The sequence below is a fragment of the Paroedura picta genome, chromosome 5, assembly GCF_049243985.1.
Source record: "Paroedura picta isolate Pp20150507F chromosome 5, Ppicta_v3.0, whole genome shotgun sequence".
NCBI classification, from domain to species: Eukaryota; Metazoa; Chordata; class Lepidosauria; order Squamata; family Gekkonidae; genus Paroedura; species Paroedura picta.
Window position 1 is genome coordinate 19,644,864 of NC_135373.1, and position 17,630 is coordinate 19,662,493.

At 46.9% G+C, this 17,630-nt stretch overlaps 1 protein-coding gene across 1 annotated transcript; it reads right to left on the reverse strand.

Annotated features, from left to right (window-relative positions):
* Positions 1–12,045: 12,045 nt before the first annotated feature.
* LOC143838975 (uncharacterized) lies at positions 12,046–17,027 on the reverse strand. Its single transcript, XM_077340860.1, has 2 exons — positions 16,900–17,027; positions 12,046–13,969 (listed from the first exon to the last, which is right to left on the reverse strand). The coding sequence occupies exons 1-2, from the start codon at positions 16,931–16,933 to the stop codon at positions 12,471–12,473; spliced, it is 1,533 nt and encodes a 510-aa protein (XP_077196975.1). The 5' UTR covers positions 16,934–17,027; the 3' UTR covers positions 12,046–12,470.
* Positions 17,028–17,630: the final 603 nt, after the last annotated feature.

A 17,630-nucleotide genomic window follows, 5' to 3' on the forward strand; every position in this document is an offset into this window, starting at 1 on the left:
TGGTTTTCTGGGTCGGAACATGGAAGTGCTGTTGAAAAGCCATGGTCAATATGTATAAATTGCACTTGTATAAATTGCATCTCCCCCCTCCTTAATCACCACTATTGTATCTAAAAAAGGGTTTATGGACTCATTGCCTAGCCAAGCTTGTTCTAATTGAAGCTTGGTACTTGAAAAGTTGAGCAACGTCAGAAACTGTATTAAATATTATAACGCAAAATATTTATTTTAGTGCAAGTGCGCATATAGAACTTTAAAACATCAACATATATCTGGCATGATAAAGATGTTATACATAAACAGTTAAGAATAAGAATAAGAATAAGAATAAGAATAAGAATAAGAATAAGAATAAGAATAAGAATAAGAATAAGAAGAAGAAGAAGAAGAAGAAGAAGAAGAAGAAGAAGAAGAAGAAGAAGAAGAAGAAGAAGAGTTGGTTCTTATATGCCGCTTTTCCCTACCCGAAGGAGGCTCAAAGCGGCTTACATTCGCCTTCCCATTCCTCTCCCCGCAACAGACAACCTGTGGGGTGGGTGAGGCTGAGAGAGCCCTGATATCACTGCTCGGTCAGAACAGTTTTATCAGTGCCGTGGCGAGCCCAACGTCACCCAGCTGGATGCATGTGGGGGAGCCCAGAATTGAACCTGGCATGCCAGATTAGAAGTCTGCACTCCTAACCACTACACCAAACTGGCCATTGTATAAAAAGAAATTTAATAACAGTCTGGAAGAGATATAAAAACAGGATGGAACCTTATAACCCATTATGGCTCTCTCCGGAAGAAATGTCGAGACTTTGTGGATTAAAGGAAACCCCTCGTTGGTATACATATAGTGAATTGATTTATATTGATGGAAAAACTGTTAAACTGAAATCAAGAGAAGACCTTTCAGATCATAGGATAGATTGGTTTTTATATTATCAAATGGCAGAACTGTTTAAAATACATAAAGATAAGGGTTTCAGTATACAAATATCTAGATTTCAGAAAGAAATATTAGAACAGGAGGGTAAAGAAATTTCAAAAATCTACAAGCAGCTGTTAGAATGGAATATGGAAGACGAAAAAGTCAAAGAAGTAATGATTTCTTGGGCTAGGGATTTTGGCAACACGGTGAGTTTGGACACTTGGGAAAGGTTATGGAAGTTTGATATGCGATTCACCCTTTATTACTGTATTATAGAGAATATTTATAAAATGATTTACCGTTGGCATCTTACTCCAGTTAAGATAGCTAAGTGGAATAAAAAAATAGGCCACAAATGTTGGAAATGTAAACAGGAGAAGGGTGACTTTTTTCACATGTGGTGGGAATGTAAGAAAGCAAGACAGTATTGGGAGAATATACTTGCGGAATTAACAAAAATGTTAAAATTTAATTTTGAAAAAAAACAGAGTTATTTCTATTGAACCTTTTGGAGGGCAGGATCCACAAAGATCATAGAGTTTTATTTATGTATGCTACTTCTGCAGCCAGAATTGTTTTTGCTTCTAAATGGAAGAGCCCTGATATTCCCTCAACTGAAGAATGGTTAAGAAAACTGGCGGACTACGCTGAAGTTGCCAAATTGTCTGCCATCTACAAAGATCCCGATCTTGGAAAATATGCAAAGCAATGGACATTGTTTTGGAATTATATGAAAAAAACTATCCAGACATTGAGAAGATTTGTAAAATTTAACATAGCAACAGCAGGTTCTAAGCATAGTTATGTCACAGATTTAGGTTTACTATTTCATTTATTAGGACTAGGAGAGAAGTCTTAAATGTATATTTGTACTTATTTGTGATTGAATGTTAGATTGATGAATTTATGGATTAGTGATGGGTATGGATATTTTGTTTGATATCACAATAAAATATTTGAATTGGAAAAAAAAACATCAACATATATCATGCACTAGTACACAAATCTGAAACGTTTTGATCCATGGAAATGACCAAAAAACAGAAAACCAAATGCATTTCAACTCCTCTTGGGGTCTTCTTCAGTATTCTAATATTTAAAGACACTCAAGTGGGTACTATAGGTGTTAAACAATCTGACATAGATAAAAATATATTATGAAGAGCTTTGGTATGCAATAAAATCTATTACTTTTTAATATATATGTCTGCTGATGATTACTCACATGAATGAAGAGGCTCCTGCATTAATAAAATGCATCCAAATATATATCTTGGAGCCCCCCCCCCACACACACACACATTAGAATATTTATTCTTCACCCTACAAATAAAGTTAATTCATTATAAAAATCCAAATAATTCTCTTATGAAAAACCTTTTATATGCATACACATGCCTTATTTAAAAGCCCTCTCTCAGCTTGAGTGTATTCTCATGTGTCTTATAGAATGTAGTCAAAAAGTGATTGGGGGGGGAAATGTTTAAATCCTATGTGCTGTAAGATACCCTTGAAGTAAATTAGCTGCCTGGCCGTTTGGTTGCAACTTGTATGGGAAGTGAGGAAAGGCTGCTGAAAGAAGCGGCCAAAAGATCTTCCTCTTTGAGGCCACTGACAGGAACTTACAAAAGCACAAAACTTACTAATAAACACTTTTTTTTACAGAATCCCACCTTGCTATCACATCAACAAACAATTCAGCATTTTTTTAAAAACAGCCATCCAATCAATCTCCTCATTTCAACCATGTGGAGAAATACTGTTCAGTTTGTGAATCCAGAATAATTCAAGCATAATCAGATTGGCCAGTACAGGTGCGATGGCCAACCCCATTGAGAACCCACGGATCTGTAAAATATACATCTCCCTTATATATAAAACAGTTGTTTTCCAAAACAATGTCAAAAAAGGTCTAGCAAAAAAATGGGTTGGTAGATCAGGTTTCTCATATTCTCTCAAACAATTTTCTACAGCTCTCCATGCCTCATCACACAGAGTATTAGTATAAAGAGCTGTAATGTCCAAGGTCATGAGTAGTGCTGCTAACCCTACCTCTCCCATAGGCTTCACCCCCCAACATTTACAGGGACAACCTTGCCATGTATCTTTAACCACAGACAGAGCTGCAGAGAGATAGCCCAGCTCCTGGGGGGTGGGGGCGGGCACCATAGTCTTGGGACTAGAGTTACCAAATTCCGGGTGGGGCCTAGCATTATCCTGAAATGACAGTTGTTCTTTGGACAATACTGATAATTTCCTCTGGAAGAAATAGCAGCTTGGGCGGGGGCATCATAATATATATATATGTGTGTGTGTGTGTATGTGTGTATATATATATATATATATATATGTGTGTGTGTGTGTGTGTGTGTATATGTATATATATATATGTGTATATATGTGTGTGTGTGTGTGTATATATATATATATATATATATATATATATATAGGCATAATCTCAACGAGTGCCCTCCTCTCCATCAAACTGTACCCACCCCAGTCACAGCCTCCAGTTCTCCAGGATAATCCCAAACTGGAGTTGACATTCTACTTGGGGCACCTTCCCATGCCTTCTCCCTTCAAATCTGACATGTGCATATTTAGACTAATAATATAATAAGTATATTATAGTGTGCACTATTTATAACATTAGTCATTAAAAACCATGTGCGTTGAACCAGGGTTGCGAGATTCCTCCTGGACACCAGCAGGAGATGAGGGTGGCTAGGTGGCCAAATCCAGGTTGGGAAATTCCTGGAGATTTGAGGCTGGAGGCTGGGGAGGACAGGGATCTTGGGGGTGGGGCAATGGCACAGAGTTCACCCTTCAAGGCATCCATTTTCTCCAGGGGAGCTGCTCTCTGTAATCAGCTGTAATTCTAGGGGATCCCCAAGTCTCATAGGCTGTCTTCCCTACTTCATAGGACAAGAGACTTCCTCTTTAAACCTGATTCTTGCCCAGGAGTGACCCGTTTTATCTACAAACTACAGGCAATATTCACCCACTTGTTTGTTTGTTTATTTTATCAGTCTTAGACTAGAGCAGTAAGAAAACACAAATATAGAAACAGGTTGGTGGTGGGGGGAACAATCTCTAGAATAAAATAGGACAATCCCAATATAATAGGTACAAATTTCACAGAAAAGTCAACCTGGCCATTTGCACACTGGAGACTTTGTGCTGGGCTGCAGGCTGGAGTTTGAGCTGGGGGAGGTTGCCCTACCTCTTCCTGCTCCCACACGGGGGAGCATTTTGCCCGGTGCACCTCATCCACCCCGGATTTGTGCTCTCGCACAGGAGCCAGGGCAGCAAATTTCCAAGTACAGAAACAGTCCCTTACCATGAGGCAACAAATTTTACAGGTGGCAGCACAAAACTTTGTTGTAGCAGCTGACAACTCAGTAGACTCGTATAATTTGCAGCCTCATGGTGGCCCACGGCTCACCTATGTGTACCCTGACTTCAGAAGTGTCTATAAATAGTGAAAAATCTTCCCTCTCTTCCCATCCAGTCCACTAATCTGTAAACAGCCCGTGGCGCCACGGGCGCCACGGACTGTATAAAGGAGTAAGGGGTAGTGGGGAGGAGTTAGGGCGGGACCGGTCCGGGATAAAAACTCGGGGGGGGGCCAATCAGGAGCCGCGAAGCGGCTCCTGATTGGCCCCTCCGAGTGTCAATCCCGCCCCAGGCAGTCAATGGGGAGCCGCGCGAAGCGCGGCTCCCCATTGCCTGCTTCACTCGGTTGGAAAATGGCGGCCCGCCTGGTGAGAGCCTCGGCTGGGGGGTGGGCCGGGAAGCCTTCTCTTGGCCGGCGGAGCGGCCTCGCAGCGTTGTGGACGCTGCGAGCCTGCTCCGCCGGCCGAGAGAAGGCTCCAGAGAGCCTCGGGGGGGTGGATGGGTGGGGGGGGGGACGGGAAGCCTTCTGCCGCAGGCCGTAGCGGGCTCACAGCGTCGTAGACGCTGTGAGCCCGCTGCGGCCCGCGGCAGAAGGCTCCAGAGAGCCTCGGGGGGGTGGATGGGTGGGGGGGGGGACGGGAAGCCTTCTGCCGCAGGCCGTAGCGGGCTCACAGCGTCGTAGACGCTGTGAGCCCGCTGCGGCCCGCGGCAGAAGGCTCCAGAGAGCCTCGGGGGGGTGGATGGGTGGGTGGGGGACGGGAAGCCTTCTGCCGCAGGCCGTAGCGGGCTCACAGCGTCGTAGACGCTGTGAGCCCGCTGCGGCCCGCGGCAGAAGGCTCCAGAGAGCCTCGGGGGGGTGGATGGGTGGGGGGGGGACGGGAAGCCTTCTGCCGCAGGCCGTAGCGGGCTCACAGCGTCTACGACGCTGTGAGCCCGCTGCGGCCCGCGGCAGAAGGCTCCAGAGAGCCTCGGGGGGGTGGATGGGTGGGTGGGGCACGGGAAGCCTTCTGCCGCAGGCCGTAGCGGGCTCACAGCGTCGTAGACGCTGTGAGCCCGCTGCGGCCCGCGGCAGAAGGCTCCAGAGAGCCTCGGGGGGGTGGATGGGTGGGGGGGGGACGGGAAGCCTTCTGCCGCAGGCCGTAGCGGGCTCACAGCGTCGTAGACGCTGTGAGCCCGCTGCGGCCCGCGGCAGAAGGCTCCAGAGAGCCTCGGGGGGGTGGATGGGTGGGGGGGGCACGGGAAGCCTTCTGCCGCAGGCCGTAGCGGGCTCACAGCGTCGTAGACGCTGTGAGCCCGCTGCGGCCCGCGGCAGAAGGCTCCAGAGAGCCTCGGGGGGGTGGATGGGTGGGGGGGGGACGGGAAGCCTTCTGCCGCAGGCCGCAGCGGGCTCACAGCGTCGTAGACGCTGTGAGCCCGCTCCGCCCGGCGGCAGAAGGCTCCAGAGAGCCTCGGGAGCGTCGGTGGGTGGGGGGGGGGGGCGGGAAGCTTTCTGCCGCCGGGCGGAGCCGCCTCGCAGCGTCGCCGCCCGCCTCACCTCCGCCCGGACTACGGCGTTCAGAAGCCTGCCAGATCAGGAGCCGAAGCCGACAAAAGGTACGCCGCTTCCCCTCCATGTAGCCCCGGCCCTCCCCAACACCTTCTGCGCTCCGCCGTGGGGAAGGGGGGCAAGCCTCCTGCGGCCCTGTGCTGCCCTGTGCTACGCCAGCCAGGCCTACCCTTGCCCCGTGCCAATGCCATCTAGCGCCCATTTTATCTACAGTAAAATGGGCTTAAAATCTAGTAATTCTATAAAAAGAACAGTGTGTTTAGTTACGTTGTCTCATTTCTTATTTCAAATCATTCCAGGATAGAAAAGCCTTGAAGTTATAAATCAATAAAGGGCATTCCTGGACTGAAAATCTTCCTGATTTTTTAAAAAAGGTCACACAATGAAAACAGAACTATGTAGTACATCTTTTCATCTCTCTCATTTCATGTATACAGAGGAGGCAAAGGAAGTAAAAACATTTTATTATGATTATTATTAATGTTGTTATTATTAATGTTGTTGTTAATATTGTTATTATTACATGCTTTGCTACATTTTTAGATGTTACAGGGAGGAAATCAGTAATTCCCTTTAAAGTGGAGACACAGTAGCAATCATCACCTAAAGCCCTTGAGCTGGGAAAATGGCCATAAATTTCTTTCCTCTCTTCCAGCAAAACTGTTCCATAGAACCTAACTGTATTGGGTGATTATTGCACCATAAAACATTGCAATCAGGAAATGCTGGATGCATTTGCACGTGTGTCATTATGAGAATCCAAATATATAATTTTAATAGGTCGCCACCTGGAGGCCAGCAATATTACCTGTTTCAATGACCTAAAAAAAAGTTTGCAGTAGATTTAATTACACAAGTCTCTTCTTCTTCTTCTTCTTCTTCTTCTTCTTCTTCTTCTTCTTCTTCTTCTAATCCTGATTTTTAACGAGGGACAACTTTGAACACAGTGCTCATTTACAGGCCTTGAAGAAGACCGGGCACAAAAACGGAACATGGAAACAGGAAGTGTCAAAGTATTGTTGCCAAACTCCAGGTAGCACCTGGAGATCTCCCGGAATCCCAACTGCTCTCCATTATACACTGGTCCGTTCTCCCTGAAGATGTCTGCGCTGGAAGAATATCTGCATTGGAATAGTGGGCTCTGTGGCATTGGACCCAGCTGAGGTTCCCTCCCTTCCCCAACCTCTGGCTTCCCCAGGCTCCAGCCCCAAAATCTCCAGGTATTTCACAATCCAGAGCTGGCAACCCTATCACAATGACATATTAGTCTGGATTAGACCCTCATTCCTGAGAAAGAGGGAGCTTTTGAGAATGTCTGGTTTGCACACACACACACACACGAAACGTAGGCATGTCAGCTCTAGATTAGAAAATTTGAGGTTTGAAATTTGAGGAGTGGAACCTGGAGAAGGTGGGGCTTGGGGAGGGGGAAGGACCTCAGCAGGGCACAATGCCAATCACTCCAGCCTTCAGAGGAACTGATCTTTGTTGTCTAGAGGCCCAGCTGGAATTCCGGGAGTTCTCCAGTCCCTGCCTGGAGTTTGGCAGCCTCAGCTATTTGTGAATCAGCTATTTGTGAAACAGCAGTTCAAGGTGTCCTTTAGACTGGCTGGATGGGAGGTGCCCTGTTGTTGTGAACTCTAAACAAGAGTAATTCTACTTTGTTCAGCCAGTTTCTCCATTATGTACACCATGCTGTCTCCTAGCAGATCATTAACAATAGCAGCCCAGCCGTTTCTGAGGCTCTTCCAGCATTCAAATGGCTTGTTTTTCTCTTCAGTGTGTTTATTTATTGGATGCTTATACTGCCTCTCTCCAATAATGGACCTGGCTGCTTTAACAACATCCTTAAAATATGCAAAACAGTTTATTTATAATTATGTTACGATTTAAACATTTAACCTTTGAACACACTAATTAACAATCAAATAATTAACTAACTCCCAACCCAGCCATGTCTGTTCAAGGGCATGGGAAAAGGGGAGGGAAGGAGCCTGAGGCGGCAGAGGGAGGCACATTTTACTAGATCGCTCAGTCCTCAACCGTAGGCCTGGTGGAGGATCTCCATCTTACATGCCCTATGGAACTGTGATAGCTATGTCAAGTCCCTGGGCTCAGCTGGCAAATCATTGCGTCAGGCCAGAGCCAGGGCTAAAAAGGCCCTGGCTCTGGTTGAGGCCAGGTAGAAGTCTTTAGAGTCAGAGACTAACTAATTTGCACCAGATGAACAAAATGTTCTCCTCAGATATGCAGGTAATGGACCCCGTAGGCATTTTTAAGAGCCTCTTGTGGCGCCTCTTAAGGCAGCAGTCTCTTAAGAGCCTCTTAAGGCAGCAGTCTGAAAGCTTTGCCCATGAGGCTGGGAGTTCAATCCCAGCAGCCGGCTCAAGGTTGACTCAGCCATGAGTACCCAGCTTGCTGGGGGGTGAACGGTAATGACTGGGGAAGGCACGGGCAAACCACCCCGTATTGAGTCTGCCATGAAAACGCTGGAGGGCGTCACCCCAAGGGTCAGACATGACCCAGTGCTTGCACAGGTGATACCTTTACCTTTAGGCATTTTTAGACATTGCTAGGAGGTAGTGGGAACCACCACAAAATGGCCACCATGAGGGCAGTTGTGGTCAGTCACAAAATGGCTGCCATGGGGGCTGAGGTCAACTTGAAAATGGTGAGAGGATCAACATCCACTGTCCTCCTGTCTCCTCATGATTGATTCTTGCAGACACGGTGATGCTTCCTCCTCTTTCAGAAGCACCTTTTGCTCCCATAGTTGCCCATTTGTGGACGAAAATTTCCTGGAGATTTGGAGATGGAGAGTTGGAAGGGTGGGGCTTGCGGAGGTGAGGTAGACTCAGTGCCACAGAGTCTACCCTCCAAAGCAGCCAGCTGGCAATATTACAAGGCTGCTCCAGTAAGGTGGAGGACTGTCTCTTTGCTTTGAGGAAGCAGAAGCCAGGAAATGCATCAGCTAGAATGTATTATTAAGGATTAGGAATCAGAACCTTGTATTTAAACCTACTCTACTGCATGGAGGGATTTGTGTGTGTGTGGTTAGGTAATCAAGCCGGCTATTACAATATTGCTTTTACAGGTGCGTGTCAAGTTTGGATGTGTACTTGTCTAGGCAGCTCTGCTTCAAACCTTACTGTCTCTATACTGCAGACAAAAAGTAAAAAAAAAACAGTACATATGTATGTAAGTGTTATCAAGTTGTAACTGATATACGGAGACCCCAGAAAGGGGCTTTCAAGGTAAGAGAGAAGCAGAGGTACTTGGCCATGGCCTTCCTCCGCAGAGCCTTCCTTGGTGGTCTTCCATCCAGGTATCGAATCTGCTTAGCTTTCAAGATCTGAAAAGATTGGGCTGTGCCATACTATTTCACATTGCTGGCCGAAGTGCTACGGAGCAGGTTACTGGTCCTATTCCAGATAATATTTAAATGAGCAAGATATACTCCAAAGCAGATGCTTATACTCCATTTTTAAGACCTCCGGTGCACTTCTGCATCCAGAACAAATGTGTCCAAATTTATTTCAATGTCTGTGAATCAAATGCCAAGAAGATAAAGAAGAAGACACTTGTGTGAGAAAGGTAGAGAAAGGTCTCTATCTCACTTCACCATATGTAATGTCATTGTTAGTTGCAAAGTCATGTCCGACCCATCGCGATCCCATGGGCAATGATTCTCCAGGCCTTCTTGTCTTCTACCATTCCCCGGAGCCCATTTCAGTTTGCACCTACTGCTTCAGTGACTCCATCCAGCCACCTCACTCTCTGTCGTCCCCTTCTTCTTTTGCTCTCAATCGCTCCCAGCATTAGGCTCTTCTCCAGGGAGTCCTTCCTTCTCAAGAGGTGGCCAAAATATTTGAGTTTCATCTTCTGGATCTGGCCTTCTAAGGAGCAGTCAGGGCTGATCTCCTCTAGGACTGACCGGTTTGTTCGCCTTGCAGTCCAAGGGACTCGCAAGAGTCTTCTCCAGCACCAGAGTTCAAAAGCCTCAATTCAAGTTCGGCCTTCCTTATGGTCCAACTTTCGCAGCCATACATTGCAACTGGGAAGACCATAGCCTTGACTAAACACACTTTTGTTGGCAGGGTGATGTCTCTGTTTTTTAAGATGCTGTCTAGATTTGCCATAGCTTTCCTCCCCAGGAGCAAGCGTCTTTTAATTTCTTTGCTGCAGTCCCCATCTGCAGTGATCTTGGAGCCCAGGAAAATAGAATCTGTAACTACCTACATTTCTTCCCTATCTATTTGCCAGGAACCATCTGTAATACTGACTTAATCGGTGATTGATAGGATGTTGTATACTGCGCCAATGTTTTAAAATTGATAATAAATAATAATCACAAAAAACAAACCTTTTTAATGCTGATGAATGCAGCCCTGTCTGTCAGTTCTCAGTGAGTCAGAAAAGGAATTGAAGAAGCGTTAATCGGAAATTGCTGATCGAGTAAATCCAGTTTAAGAAACTGTGTCCCATCTCTGCAGTTTTCTGGCTGGATATGCAGTGAGATTTCAAGAAACCAAAGATTCAGTATTATTAATAATCAAATCTCTTTATTTGTATAGTGTGAGGGTGGGGGGAGTGTTAAGAATTGGAAAGGAAGAGAAACCAAAACATAAGACATAAATGAGATCAACTCTGCAGCAAACTATATAAGGCAAATAAACTGACCCTAGCCTTGAGAATCTTAAAGACTGTACTTCACACATGAGAAAAAGGCAGATCTAAGCTGCACGAGGGCCTGCTTTGAATCATAACCATGAACGTCACATTGCAGACTTGTGCGAAATTCAAAAGCACGCAAACATGGCCAAGTTACACTCAGCCAGTCTGTCAGAGTATCATCAGCATTCCAAGAACATAGCCTGCGTACATGGCACTGTATAGAGAAATGTAAGCCATAAGGCAGTCTCTGCCCCAAGAACCTTCCAATCTGACAAGCATAAGAGAGAATAGAGAAACATAATGACGGACTTTGCTCCAATTCAGGATTAAAAGCTAAGGGACTACAGATGTGGTGGTGATGGTGGTTTTTCCGAGCTGTGGTCTGGTCGTTTTAGTTCCTGAAATTTTGCCAGTATGTGGCTGGCATCTTCAGAGGCAGGACACAACAAGACAGGAATCTCACTCTTTGGCATGGAAACATTCCCATCATGCTGTGTTCTACCTCTGAAGATGCCGACCACAGTGACTGGCAAAACGTCAGGGACAAAAACGACTAGACCACAGCTCCACAGTCTGAAAACCCCACAGCAACTGGTTGACTCCAGCCATGAAAGCCTTCAACAATTTGTTAGACCACCGAAGTTCTCGTATGGATCTCTGACACCATTTATTGAAAAATAGTAACATCAATCCCTATTTATGCATAGAACAGGAATTCCATCGTACAGACACCACCTGGGCTTAGCAGTTCTTTGTTTCTATCCTGGAGTTGACCTACCATGGACAAACCTATGGCGCCGTTCCACTCTCCACTTAGCTTTGTTGGCTAACCTCCTTTAACACAGATGACGAATTAATTTACTTTCTTTATTTTGGGATTTATATGCTGCCTTATCTTTAGAAACTCCATGGGTACTGGAGACCAGGTTTTCCTTTTGTGGAACGGATTTCTTAGGAGAGGCAGATTCTGTGAAGGCAAAGGGGTGGCAGGTTACAGTAGATGAGCGATTGGGATGTGAGTGTCCTTCATAGTGCAGGGGGTTGGACTAGATGACCCATGAGGTCTCTTCCAACTCTATGATTCTATGATTCTATGATTCTATGCCGTCGTCCCTTGCACTTGTGAAAAAAATAAATACCCAGTGATAGATTCCCCAATAGATAGAACCTGTTTCCACGCATCATTACAGAGTAAGGATTTCTCTGTGGATGCAACTCAGTTTGGTAAAAATCAATTCCACCCTATGCATTGGACTAGCACAGACTTTCTCAACCAGGGTTTCATGAAATCCTGGGGTTTCTTGACGGTCCTGGAAGGGTTTCCCAAATGGATGGGAGTTAATTGATTTTTAATATATATGTTTCAGTTTGTTAAACATTTATTGGGTGATATGACTATATATAGTCCAGTTGATCCACCCACCCGTTCCCCAGATGGCCAATGATGAGCCTGGAGGGGGTGGGAAGGGGAGGGGCCTGGGGTGGGCATGTACACAGCAATGGACTAGCACCACCATATTAGGGGTCAAGCATCCTTTGGGTATATTTCATTGGATCTATCTATCTCCAGCAATGTGATATCCATAGAGGGCCACCTCCTGAGAACAGCTTATTGAATGGAAACTCTCTTTTCGGCGAAATGCAGAGAGTTACATTCTCATTCCTGCAGAACAAGGCTGAGATTCTATTCAATGACACAGATGCACGTTTATTCTGTCCCACACCAAACCCATATTCTTGTACAAATTCCAGGTATCCTGGTTTAATGCCTTGAGTTTGAACCCTCACGTTTCTGGGTTTAAGGTCATCTTAGGATCCAGAACACCCTACCTGGGTGTAAGCCCTCCTTTCACTTAAAAAAGGGAGCGAGACTATGTCAATAATGGAACTGAGAATCAGGACTCATCAAATTCAAGATGCTCACAAAGTGGTCCAGGGGAGCTCAGTGTAACAGAGCAGCCAGGAAGAGGGTGAGGGAAAATAACCCCAAATTGGTGGCTAGGCGAAAGGCACCACTGTAGGGGTTGGTTTTGTCTGGAAAGTGGGTTTTGCCAGGCACGCTGCGCTGTGGGTGGTCAGCTTCGTTCCAAGAGGTGCTGTCTCCCATGACCTGTTTCTCAGCTTCAGGTGACGACATCAAGTTCACACCTGGTTGCTTTGGAGTTCCTGGCCGCTTGCAAGGGATCTTGTTCTTGGGACGGGAAGTGCCCACTTCACTGCCTGAAACCAGGGCCTCTCTATCAGGGTTGTTGTTGGCAGCAGGCACACTGGCGTCAGTCATAGAGGGGTTGGCTGAGCCAGTGGCAAAAGTGTCATTCTCCTTGGTCGTAATATAGGGGATGGGAAGAACGGTGTTGGCTGGAGGTGTGCTGCCACCAGCTACGAAGTTCTCACCACCTGTGGCAACTACGTTGGTGGCTCCGGGGCTGCTTGCCCCTGAAAGTCCAGGACGTGGGCTGTGTTTGGAAGTGGTGCCCTGGGAGTGGACAAAATGGCTGTGGCCTACATTGGTGCTTTCTGCAGTACCTGTTGCAGGAGAGTGAGTAGACCCATGTCTCTCTGTGGTGAAGACACCAGTGCTGGAATGGTCACCACCTAGGACAACAGTGCTTCGCGGGGACTGTGTGGATGCACCTTGATGCTCTTTGTAAGCTGTGAAATGCTCCCTAGGGCTGATGTCTTTTTCTTCCTCCTCACACTCTACATCGTCATCGTGGGCTGCTCCCACGACGTCATTGGTGTTGGTTGCTTCAAAGGAGAAGGAGGAGGAGGACAAAGTGGTGGTAGCCGTCACGTTCCTCTTGGGAACTATGATGGGGACCAGCACAACAACGTTGCCGTGATTGCTGGATGAGGTGTTGCCAGCTCCTGGCAAGTTGTTCCTGTCCAAGTTCGTGGTAGATGGGGAGCCACCTGTTGCGTGGTGTTCAGACGCTGAATCACCTATAGGAGAGGCTGTCTCAACCTCATAATAGCCAGTAAACAAATCATCATAGAACTCTTGCTCATCCACAGCGACTTCACCAGGGTGAAGGGAAGTTGTCACAGGGTTGCCTGCAGTGGTATTGTTTTCATGGCCCGTTGTGTTGTCTGCAAGGATGTCATTGTGGTCCACCGTTGATGTCTTATTACTGGCATGGCTCCCAGGAGATGGGACTGCTTCGTCTTCCTCATTCTTGTAGCCACAGGCAGGGCTTGCTGCATTGCCAGGTGTGGAGGCAGCGGTAGCTGAGCACTCTTCATCCTCAGAGAGGTCAGGAGACTCGTCAGAGACTCTAAATTCCGTCACCACACCGTTCACAATGCGTGTGTTGCAGAGGTTGCCTTGGCAACACAGGATTTCAGCATCATCGATCTCCTGCACTAAGGCCAGAAGAGAACTATGGCACATGGCTTCGGACGCACACCCTTTGAAGGTCATAATGCCCAGATCCTTATGGCCTGCGGGTAGAGAAGAGGGAAAGATCAGTATTTCAAGGGCCACAAGCATATAGGAACAATAGGCCTTCCAGGTCATAGAAAAGCCCTGCTCTATGAGACTTGGTCTCTTGGAAGGAACTTCTGCAGCTCAAGAGCCATTACCACCTGGGGTTTGGGAGCAGGGGAGGTCCAGAAAGAGGAGCAGCAGTGGGGAAGATGATCTGAGTTCAGGGTCAGATCCAGGATTTCAGCTCACAATAGGTAAGAGGCTGGCAATGGGGGCCCTGTGCTTTCAGGGAGTAAAGCATGCAGGCCAACTGGGAAGACACTCAACAGTCCACTGCCCGATTACTCCATTATTTTTAATTTAATTTGTATACCACACTCCCTAGCAGCTCAGAGAGGTTGACAACAGCAATAGGAACAAAGTACATTAACTTTAAATAAATAGTAATAAAGCCATAAAAAACATTAACAATAACCAGCTCAATAAAAGCATTAAAAGCATTAACCCAGTGTACAGTGTAATCTCTAGGTGTAGCCTGGTTGTAGCACTCGTCATGGGGGGCTTACCCAGGGGAGGCCAATTTGATGTTACTGATCACCGGCCTCAACCATAAGCTTGGTGGAAGAGCTTCTTCTTACAGGCCCTGAGGAACTGAACTGGATCCAACAGGACCCGGATCTCCTCCAGTAGCTCATTCCATCAAGTGGGGGCCAGGACCGAGAATGCCCTGGCCTGGGTTGAGCCAGGACACAGTTCATTGAGGGCAGGGGCTGCCAATCAGTTGGGATTTACAGAGCACAATGATCTTGGGGGAACATTGGCAGAGAAGCAGTCTTGTAGATATGGCGGGCCCAGACCTCATATGGCCTTAAAGGCAAGAACTAGTACCTTAAACTTGATTTGGAATTCATGTGAGGATTATTTTGGGGGAAACCTCTCTGCTCAGACAGCTCTTTTATTATCCCTTTACAGGGTTTCTTTCAGGGAAAGCCTTTGTGGGGCAGGAAATCGTCCATTGCAAATTCCTGTGGTCTGCGACGGCTTCGAGCAACGGCATACGGCACTACATCACTTCCTGTGAAAGCCTTGAAATGACATGGGGTAGCTCTAGGAATCACTGGAAATTCTATGGTTTTACCATAGAGTTCCTGGTGATTTCTTGACACAGGGCCGCAGCTATTACTTCTGCACCCCAAGTCCCTTCCCACAACCCTCCTACTAGTTAGTAAAGCAGATGCCACATGGCCTCTTTCTCTGACCAGCTTCTGAAGATCTTCTCAGTGGTCCCCTATTGGTCTCAACAAGCTCCAATCCACCATCATTTCAGCATGCTAGTTTATTTATTATTATTTGTTTATCATTTTATTATTATACTTTAATTTCCAGGCCACCCCTCCGCACAACATGTATCTACCATTAAATGGACCTTTTAAACAATAAGAAAATCTTACATATCAGTGTTCTGCTACTACCATAGTTTCACTGGCCATTCTAGGTGTAAACTGCATGGAACTTTTATTCCAACCCCAGATTGATTCAGTCCCTGCCCCCTACACAGAATGCGATTTCCGTTTGGATTTGGGGCGATTTAAATTTTCCTTCTGCAGCAAAAAGGATTGATCCGGAGTGACCCGACCTTTATTGTGCGATATCTTAGAGTGCTTTTAATCCTCAATATCCATTGGGAAAGAAAGCTCCGTGGTAGAGAAACTCTGATAGGCTACACCTGGTCATGTGACACACTTGCCTTAAAGGAGAAGCCCCTAATTTCTCTCAACTTCTGTCGGTCCTGGATTTTTCCTCCCTCCTCTGCCTTTTTCGATCCTCTCCCCCACCCCTCCAAGAAAAGAAAGAGGCTCCCTGCTTGGCTCCTCTCTCCCCCCCTTCAAGAAAAGAAAGAAAGAGGCTTGGCTCCCCCCCCCCCACCTTCTGAACTACCCTAACCACATGCAGAAGACTTTCCTGTTTCAATGGGGAGGGCGGGGAGAGGAAGACCCGAGTTCAAAGCGATCTGAATTCAACAGGATTGACAATGGAATAAAGAAAGTAAGTGCAGACTCTTCCCTACTTAGAAACTCTTCATAGACTATAGCAGGAGAACCACCTGAAGCACAGGGAAGAGCTGGCATAATCAGAGGGGAAGTCAGATGGGAGACCCATAGTTATTCCTCCATTTATCCTGGCCTCAACCATGAGCAGGGTGGAAGAGGACCATTTTACCAGCCCTGTAGGACTTTTGGTCTCAATTGGTAGCTCATTCCACCAGACAGCAGCCAAACCCAAGGAAGCTCTGGCTTTGGTTGTGGCCAATCAGATTTCCCTAGGGCCAAGGATCACCAGCAGATTGGTATTTGCTGATTATAGCTCTCTCTGGGGGACATACTGAGAAAGGCAGTCCCATAAGTACACAGGGCCTTGAAGTTTGATGCCAACACCTTGATTTAGAACTTCACTGATAGCCAATGTAGCTGATGGAGGGCAGGTTGGATATGGGCCCTCCACAGGTACTTTGTAAGGAACTGTGCAGCCGCATTCTACACCAGCTGTAACTTCTTGACTATAGCTAAGGGCAGGTCTGTGTACGTAGCATGTGTAGCCTAGCCAAGAGATCCAAGATCGTCTGGTAGCCAGGCACAGGCCACTTGGAAGTGGTCTGCCATTTCCTGCCTCTGCTTCATGACCCCTAGTGTTCCTTGGAGGAACTACCACCCAAAACCTTGGAGGTCTCCCATCCAAATACTAGTCAGGGTCAGCCCTGCTTAGCTTCTGAAATGACTCGGGATCAGGCTTGCCTGGGCTATCCAGGTCAGGGCTGAACATGCTAAGAACTCTCTCCATGGAATCCGTGGCTCTGTCTCCCAATGTCTCCTCTGGACACAGTGTCTGGGAATGTCTTGTGAAGGCATCTTTGCCCAGCTAGGGAGCCGTGCAATCCCACACTCACCTTTGCGGCTCTTGCCGATCCCTTCCAGGCACATGTTATGGAGGCCAGTGCACTGCACCGTCGAGGGGGTTGTGTCGGAGCATCCAGACTCTCTGCCATCCCCATCTGCACAGCTGTAGCACTCTAGGCCGTTGGTTGCCTGACTCTGCAGGTGCAAATCTGGAAGGAAGACGGGGGGTGAAGTCAGAGAAGCAGCCTTGAGGCACAATAAAATCAGAGTCCAGAAGCACCTTTAAGACCAACAAAGATTTATTAAAGGCAGGACGTGCTACTGGACTCTGATTGTATTCAGGGAGTGAGCTTTCGAGTGCAAGCACTCTTTGTCAGTCTATGAACTCCTTAGGCAGTTTAACTAGAGGCAGAGGACATGACTGGCTGACTGAGGGTTATCCCTTAGAGCAGGGGTAGTCGACCTGTGGTCCTCCAGATGTCCATGGACTGCAATTCCCATGAGCCCCTGCCAGCAAATGCTGGCAGGGGCTCATGGGAATTGTAGTCCATGGACATCTGGAGGACCACAGGTTGACTACCCCTGCCTTAGAGGGTGCCTGCTGTGGGGAGAGAAAGGGAAGGCGATCGCAAGCCATTTAGAGTCCCCTTCTCTTAAAGGGGGGTATAAAAACCAACTCTTTTTCCCCCTTCTAATTGATGACAGCTTATGTGACAAAATAGGTATTTCATCAGATCAGTTTCCAGGCCTGCCATAAACTCTTTGGATTCCCCTTCTGACA